Source organism: Hylobates moloch, unplaced genomic scaffold, assembly GCF_009828535.3.
Source record: "Hylobates moloch isolate HMO894 unplaced genomic scaffold, HMol_V3 SCAFFOLD_20, whole genome shotgun sequence".
Taxonomy (NCBI): Eukaryota; Metazoa; Chordata; class Mammalia; order Primates; family Hylobatidae; genus Hylobates; species Hylobates moloch.
Genome location: NW_026652295.1, coordinates 26,332,979 through 26,341,865, shown reverse-complemented (window position 1 = coordinate 26,341,865; position 8,887 = coordinate 26,332,979). Strand labels below are relative to the sequence as shown.

The window sequence follows — 8,887 nt, the reverse complement described above, 5'->3', positions numbered from 1 at the left end:
AATTTGTTTAGGGTTCTTCTGTAAGTGATGAGTCATTTTTCTCTTGTTACTTTCAAGATTTTCTCTTTGTGGTTGTCTTTCAGCTCTTTTACTTGACATGTCTGTTTGTAGAACTCTTTGTATAATCCTATGTAGAATTTGTTGAGCTTTCTGGACATATAGATTAATGTTTTTCAACTAGATTGGGAAGTTTTCAGCCACTCTCTTTGACAATTTTTTCTACTCCTTTCTCTCTCTCCTTTCTGAGTGCTTTCATTTTGTGTATGTTGGTGTGCTTAATGGTATCCCACGTTTCTTTACCATCTCTCCTGCAACCACTGTTGCACTCTGTTTGCTATCTCTATTGTTTTGCCTCTTCCAGGTTGTCATACATTTGAAGTCATCTGTAGCCTTTTCAGATGGTTCCATTCACTTAGCAATATGGATTTTAGGTTCCTCTATATCTTTTCATGACTTGATAGTGCATTTCTTTTTAGTGTTGAATAATATTCCATTGTATGGTTATGCCATAGTTTATTCATTTGCCTGTTGAAGGACTTCTTGGTTGCTTCCAATTTTTGGCATATATGAATAAAATTTCTATAAGCATTCACTTGCAGGTCCTTATGTGGACACTCACTTTAAGCTCATTTGGATAAACACGTGGATTGTGGTGGTTGAAGTGTATTGTAAGACTGTGTTTTAGCTTTGTAAGAAATGCCACACTCTCCTCCAAAGTGGCTGTACCATTTTGCATTCTCATCAGTAATGAATGAGAGTACTTGTTGCTCCACCTCCTCCTTAGCATGTGGTGTTTTGAATTTTAGCCAATTGAATAGGTGTGTAGTAATATCTTACTGATGTTTAATTTGCAATTATAGTATCTTACTGATGTTTAAATTGCAATCAGTAGCATTTACTGATGTTTAGTTATATATAGCTAAATACTGACATATAGCATAGGTCAATGATGTTTGGCATCTTTTTATACTGTTTACCATCTGTATGTCTTCTTTGACGGGGTTTCTGTTGAAATATTTTGCCCATTAATTTTTTACCTTATTATGAGTTTTAACATTCTATGTATATTTTGTATACCAGTGCTTCAGCAGATGCATACGTATTATGCAAATATTTTCTCCAGTCTGTGGCGTGTCTTTTCATTTTCTTAACAGTGTCTTTCACAGAGCAGAAGAGAACAGGAGGTGGCCTGAGCAAGGGACTGAGCCAAGTGCTTGTGGAGGGCTCAGGTTCTGGGCCGTAAGACGCGATTTCCCTTTCGCCCACTCCGGATCTCTGAGGCCACTCCTGACAGCAATCGCCATGAGTTCTCCAAGTGAGAATAGGAAGGAAACCTGGATTCGGCCGCTGGGAGACACAGGTGGATCTCAAAGGTGGCTGTGCGGCAAATGACTGACACCTACTGGCGGCGTCAAGAGCTGCAGAAAAGGAGAAGCGCTGGAATCCTCAATCAGCTGCCTTCCCGACTGCTAGTGCCACAAATGCCGTCTGGGCGGCACAGATCCACCAGTCCAGATATCCAGTCCTGCGCACCTGCGAAAGCCGCCCGCACTCACCCCGCGGGGCGCGGATAGTGCTCCCCACTCAGACTCAGGGGATCCCGCGGGCCGACAGATCTGCGCCGGGGCCCTGAGGCCCCTGAGCCCGTACCTTCGAGGCCGGTAATAGTCGGAGCCTGGAAACTGTGCACCCACTCGATTCCAGCTCTGCGCCACTTGGTGAATCCGGACCACAGGGTCCCAGAGAGGGGCCGACGCCAGGGGCGAGGGGCCGTGCGCTTCCCCTCGAGTTCCTCTCCCCGCGCCAAGTGCTGCAACTCGCTACGGAGAGAGCAGAGGTCTGACCGCCCCGCTGAGATCTCAGAACAGCAAAGCAAGTTACTGGGACTGCCGAAGTCCCGCGTGTCCCCCGTTCCCGCGGGTGCCAGGCCTGGAGAGTGCTAAGCGCCTTGAGACTCGCGCTTTCCTAGCGCGTGAATCCCAACCGTCAACCGAACACTGCGCTCTTTGACTCGGTCCGATTCTGCAGACGTCCGAAACCTCGGAAGCCAAAACCTTGCTTGAAGTCACTGACCGCGCCGCGTCTCTCCTCATGGGCAGTTTCCTGAGCAAACTGGGACTTTCGCCCTCGTCGCCAGCCCAGGTGCGCACCGACTTGCCCGAGAGGCCCACGAAACGCCGGCCAACTCAACCCCTTCACCAAGTTCATCGGGTTCAGTTCGTCCACCGCGCCCACCCCGCCCCACGGTATAGACCTGTGAGGAGGCGGCCAAACCTGGATCCTGCTAATCCAACCACGTGGCTGGCCAACGAGGCTTGGAGGCGCTTTCCCATGAAGAAGTCCCAGAATTCCCCCCTGGGGCCTCTCCCTTCAGACTGGTGGGAAAGTTACGTAAAGCGGACTATTTGGTCTCTTCGACATCCCAGGCCAATTTGGAGCCCAGTGACTATCAAGATCACTCCTCCTGACCAGAGAGTGCCCCCTTCCACTTCTCCTGAAGATGTAATTGCCCCTGCAGGACCCCCACCCTCTGAGGAGCTCTCAGATCCATGTTCAAAAGAGACAGTGTTGAGGGCCCTCAGAAAATGCAGAAAAGGGAAAGGGAGGTTGGAAGAACCACTATTCCCTGAGAGCTTGGACAGTAAGAGAAGGAGTCCAGAGACCAGACCATCCGCATTTAAGCCCCTGATGAAAAATGGAACCCTCACTTCTTTTGTGCCCAGGCCTGGGCCGCTGAAGAGAAGTCTCCACTCCTGGAGCTCAGATCACAGCTTGACTAAGAGGCCCAGTTGCTCCTCCATGAGCTCCTTGGCCAGCATATACAGAGGTGGCCCCCTCAGCTCCAAAAGGAATGCTATTTCCAGCTCTTACAGCTCTTCCAGAAATTTCTCAGACCCTTGGAAGAGAAGTGCTCCCAGTGTATCATTCGAGACACCTGAGTGGCCAATAAAAAAGGCAAAAAGTTGTCATCGGCCTTACTCTTCAGTCCCACTGGTATCAGATTTTGAGTCCCTAGGAGAATCTGAAAGTTCTGGGCAGCAAAACCAAAAGATTCCACAGCTGCCATCTAGCCCTGAGAACCTGGTGTCGGAGATCCCACCTCCCCAGCTTGGTTATGCAGTCTCGGATGAGGACTTGACCTTGGGGAAGAAAGCTGAGCTACAGCGGAGCAACAACGCAAGAGAAGACACAACTGAGGTCACCACAGTCCGTGTCCCTGAGACTTGGCTTGCTATTCAGCCTTCCCTATCTCTCACTCTGCCTTCTTCAGAAACAGATCTAACCCAGGGGGCAAATCCTCAGTTGGAAAACCTAAGAAAAATGCAGAAGTCTCTAGGTCCACTGGCCTCTCCACAGTCCGCGGGAGCGGCAACCAGCGTGGCCCATTCTCCTTTGAAGGCACCCAGCCTACCGACCCCACCTGGGTGCTCCCAGTCAGAGCTCCTTCCAGGCACCTCTCCAGACTCAAAGCCCACAGCTACTTTCATCCTGCTGACCCCCACCTCTCCCACATCACCAGTTACTGACACCACCTGGCCACCTTCAACCTCTCAGGCTGACAGGTCTCCCATGCACCCAGACCCACCTGCACCACCCACCATCCAAAGTACTTTGCTTGGAATGGTGAGTAGCCCAATATCCCATCTTTCTGCATCTGCACCTCCTGATGCAACTTCTGCTCACCTCATGTTAAAACCGATTTTGGGGCCCCTGCACAACAGCGAGATTGGAAGCTCCTCATATTCCAGAATTTCAGTCACAGCTGCAGCATCTTCAAGCTATTCCCTCTCCACAACTCAGGGCACCTTAACTCCTACCTTCAAGCCTATCTTTGGCAGCATAGATCCACTTAAAACTATGCCCATGATAGCTCCTTTCTCCTCCAAGCAGACCCCTTCTCCATTTACTCATGCTTCTACCCATCATTTCCATGGCCTGGTCAAGGCCACCTCTGTGGTCATGTCCAACACCCTAGCCAGCATATCTAAAGACTCTGTTTTTAAGCCACCTTTGGATTTTGGTGTAGTGAATGTTACCAGTGCCATAGGCAACACATATTCTGTCCCTTCCACTTGCGACACTTTCCTGCTTGGGAGTGCTCAGGCCTTCAGGGCTGACTTTACCCCAGCCACAGGATTCATTTTCCCACCACACCACCATCCTACCATTCCTACTGTGCACACAGTCACCATCTTTACCCAGGTCCTTTCCAGTGCTGTACAGATATCCCCTAGAAGCAGCACTGCTAATATCAGGGGTATGGACAGCCCTCTGCCTGTTTCTGCCCTAGTATCCACAAACTGGCCTGCATCAACCCCCGGCATCTCCAACCTGACTCCAGCAATCACAAGTCCCTTGGGATCAAGCTCAAGGCCACCTTTCCCACTATCCCAAGGAGCTAATCCCCAGCCTGCATTTGGTGCCACAGATGGACAGAAACAAGGGCCTTCCCAGCCAGCCCTTATGCCAAGTGTCAGTAGCTCTTTTCTTTTTGGGAGCTCAGCAGTGGCATTGCCAACCCCCGTGCCAACTCCAGCTCAGCCAGCCTTCATTAGTACCACACAGTCAGCCTTGGGGTGTTTGACACCCTCAGCCTCCGCCTCTCAAACCCCTGCCAGCACCTGGTCAGGCATTGGCAGCATTCCAGCAGGTTTTCCCATTAGTCAAGCTAGTACAACTGGGTTTAGAATTGTAATTCAGACCCACCAAAGTGGGGCTTTTGGCTCAGTGTTTGGCAGCAGAGCCCCACAACCTTTTGCTTTTGGGGGATTCGTGACCCCTATGGACTGTGATGAGTCTGGGATCAGAATGACTGGTCCAGACATGAGCTCCACCTCTGGAGCTTTCAGCATTGGAGCATTGCCTAGTGGGACCAGTAGCACCATGATCCCCTTTGGAAAAGGCTGGAGCCAGAGCACTGAAGGCCTGCCCAGCCACAGCACAGCTTTTGCCTTGGGGAGAGCCAGCATTTCTGCAAGAAAGACTATGGCCCCCATTGCTCAAAGCACCCCAGTCCCTGGACAAGCTAAGACAGGCGGCAGTGTTGGCTTTGGGATGCCTTTTCCACCTGCCCAGGGCTCTGTTGGGAGAGGACCTTTTAGATCATCAGCCTCTTCATTTTCCATTGGCGCAAAATCAAAAACCCCAAAGAATCGGGAGCAAGGGCATTCCCGAAGGCATCATGCCTACAAGAAGTAGCCTGTGTTCCCTGTTACTTGTACCCTGATTTGGACCTCAGTATTGTTTTTGAAAAACCTCAATGTCTTCCAATTTTCTAAAGTAAACATACTCCATATCTAAAGCTGGAGCTTTAGATGTTCACATTGTGTGTCCTAATCTACATCCTTGAAGAACGTGAAGGACTAAACCATCTAGTGGTGATTGCAGATTGAGGCCAGGTGGAACCAAACCCCTTGGACTTGAACAGAACCTCACCTTCCCCTTCCTGTCCACTCCTCTCTGTGTCAGGTGTGCAGTGTGCACAGCAGCAGGATCTATAATATCCAGACTTTCCAAACAAGTTGAATGTCTATCAATTAGAACATTTTTTCTTACATCCCACCATCCCTACTGCTGGTAAACACTAACATGTTCTCTCTCACTCATTGTAGGTTGTCTTTTAGAGAGTGTCACTTAAATGGAATCAAACAGTATGTAACCTTTGGAGACTGGCTTCCTTCACTCAGCATAATGCCACTGAGATTTATCCAAGTTGTTACTTATATCAATAATTTATTTCTTTTATTGCTGATTAAAAATCCATTTTAATTGTATTCAATTGTATGAGTATACCACAGTTCATTTATCCATTCACCTGTTGAAGAACATTTATTTCCATTTTTTCTCAAAAATAAAGTCACCATAAACATTCATTTTCAGGTTTTTGTGTGAACATATGTTTTCATTTCTCTAGGAAAATTTCTGGGAGTTGTATTCCTGGGTCATATGATAAGTGCATATTTAACCTTATGAGAAACTGTCAAACTATTGAGTTAATGACAATCTTATGAGGTAGGCACTGTTTCAGTCATTATTTTGCAGATGGGGACAGAACAATGAAGAAGCCAAGTAGCTTGTCTAAAGACACACAGTGAGAAAGTGACAGAGGCATGAATTGCGTCTAGGGTGTTGGCAAGGATGCAGAGCAAACATTGTACGTTGGTGATAGAAATGTAAATTAGTACAGCCATTATGGAAAATGGTATGAAAGTTCCTCAAAAAACTAAAAATAGAACTGCCATATAATGCCCCAATCTCACTTCTGGATATATATTCAAGGAAATTGAAGTCAATGTGTTGAAGGGATATCTGCACTCCCGTGTTTATTGCAGCATTATTCACAACAGCCAAGATATGACATCAACCTAAGCGTCCATCAATGACTGAATGGATAAAGAAAATGTGGTATAGATACACAATGAAATACTATTCAGCCTTAACAAGAAGGAAATTCTGTCATTTGCAAAAGTGTGTAAGATGAACCTGGAGGACATCATGCTAAGTGAAATAAGACAAGCACAGAAAGCAAATACCACATGATCTCACTTACTTGTGGAATCTAATGTAGTTGAACTCATAGAACTAAAAAGTAGAATGTGGTTACTGGGGTTGGGGGAGAGGAAGGGAATGAGCTGTTGGTCAAAGGGTACAAAGTTTCAGATAGGAGGAATAAGTTTTGAAATATATTGCACAGCAAAGTGACTATAAGTCAACAAAAATGAATTGCCTATTTCAAAATAAGAGTAAATTTCAAATGTCCCACCATAAAAATGATAGGTAATTCAGCTCATCTGGGTATGAAAAAATAAAAGATAGGCAAGGGAACATATCCAGCACTTTATTTAATTTAATTAACTAGCTTGATTTAATCATTCCACACTGTACACATATATATCAAAACATCACACTGTACCTCATAAATGTAGACAATTATGATTTGTTGATGAAAAATAATATTAAATTTTTAAAAAGAATTGTTGCTAGGTAGTTTGGCTCCAAAGACTGTGCTCCTCATCCCTCGCTATGGGACTTTCCTGGAGTGCAGGATAGTGGCAGAAGTATACGATAGTCCAAATCCAGGCTGACACATAGCTCACCTCACATAGGAAAGTTTCTCAACCACTCGGTGCCTTTTACCTAATTATGAAGACAATAATAGAGAATAGCTCATAGGAAAATTAAGCATGTTAAGCCCTTAGACTAGTACTTGTACACAGGGAGGAGGCAATGCCTCTTAGCTGATAGTACATTCCACGGTCCTCTTTCTGGACACCTAACACCTATGATGTCTTTAACTTTCCTCAGTGTAGAAAGTATGATATAAATGTGGGTTATTTTCAATCTACACCTGGAAGGCAGTCATTTTCCTTAGTCAAGAGTTCATAATCTAGGAATGGTCCAATCGCTTCAGCTCTCTTTTCTGGATCAATAGCAGACACTATGCTAGTTAGTCTAAAGAATGTCAAAAATGTGTTTACAACAGTAAAATTAGTGATATATCAATCAATGGACATTGAAAAGAGGTCATGATAAAAATATATGGTATGCAAGATGCGGGCTAGCTACACCAGCCATAGTCCAACAAAATATAACACAAGCCACAAATGTTGAGCAAGGTATATAATTTTAAATAGTCTAGAAGCCACATTAAAGAGTAAATAAGTGGGTGATATGTAATATTTAATATACTCAAAATATTATTTTAACATTTAATTAATTTGAAAAAATTATCATTGAGTTTTTCTTCACATAATGTGTGCAAAATCTGTTGTGTATTTCACATTTACATGACATCTCAATTAAGTCCAGCCACATTTCTTTCCTTCTTTTTTTTTTTTTTTTTTTTTTTGGTTAGAGACAGGGTCTCACTCTGTCATCCAGGCTGGAGTGCAGTGGTGTGATCTTGGCTCACTGCAGCCTCGACCTTCCATGCTCAGGTGATCCTCCCACCTCAGTCACCCAAGTAGCTGGGATTACAGGCATGCTCCACCATACACAACTAATTTTTTGTAGAAACGGGGTTTCACCATGTTGCCCAGGCTAAGTCTAGCCACATTTCATGTGCTCAATAGCCACCGTAGATAATGAGTACATGAATACTGCAGGTCTAAAGTGTTTTAGAGATGCTTCTTATCCTGCATCAGCACAGCATAAGAATATGGCAAGACTTACAGTTTGCTCCTTTAAGGAGGGCACCCCAGGTTCAATCCTCAAAGATTCTGTGTTCAGCAATTATATTACAAGTCTTCTTATTGGCTGGTACCCTAGCATAAGGAAACAGAATAACTCCCCTTGAATGTTGTTGTGTTTACTTCAAGTGAAACTTTCAAGCAAGATATGACTGGATTCTCTAAAAGAGAGAATGCTGGAATTTAATAAAATTAAAGGACTGGTTAAAGAATAGCTATAAATTGTTTGGTGACTTTGTATGTGTGTCTATATGTCTACCTATCTGTGGGTTTGTGAGTGAGCATCTGCCTGTATGTGTTGATTTCCCCACCAGTAGTTTTAACTGACTTCCCCACCATTGCCCCCAGAAATAGCCTGACTCTCTTTACTCATTTTCCAGGGACCTCAAGATGTATAGTCTCTGCTCCACTCCTGGACTCTCATAGTTAGTACTGCACTTGCCCAACCACTCACAACAATGCATAAAAAGAAGCCAAAAAGAAAGGCATGTGGTTGGCTGGGCACGGTGGTTCACGCCTGTAATCCCAGCACTTTGGGAGGCCAAGGTGGGTGGATCACAAGGTCAGGAGATCGAGACCATCCTGGCCGACATGGTGAAACCCCGTCTCTACTAAAAATACAAAAAATTAGCCGGGCGTGGTGGCGGGCGCCTGTAGTCCCAGGTACTCAGGAGGCTGAGGCAGGAGAATGACGTGAA

The 8,887-nt window shown here is 45.5% G+C and overlaps 1 protein-coding gene across 1 annotated transcript; it reads left to right on the top strand.

The window, feature by feature from the left end:
• Nucleotides 1-1,988: 1,988 nt before the first annotated feature.
• Nucleotides 1,989-5,873, top strand: POM121L2 (POM121 transmembrane nucleoporin like 2). Its single transcript, XM_032140584.2, has one exon. The coding sequence runs from the start codon at nucleotides 2,092-2,094 to the stop codon at nucleotides 5,197-5,199; it is 3,108 nt and encodes a 1,035-aa protein (XP_031996475.1). The 5' UTR covers nucleotides 1,989-2,091; the 3' UTR covers nucleotides 5,200-5,873.
• The last annotated feature ends 3,014 nt before the right edge of the window (nucleotides 5,874-8,887 follow it).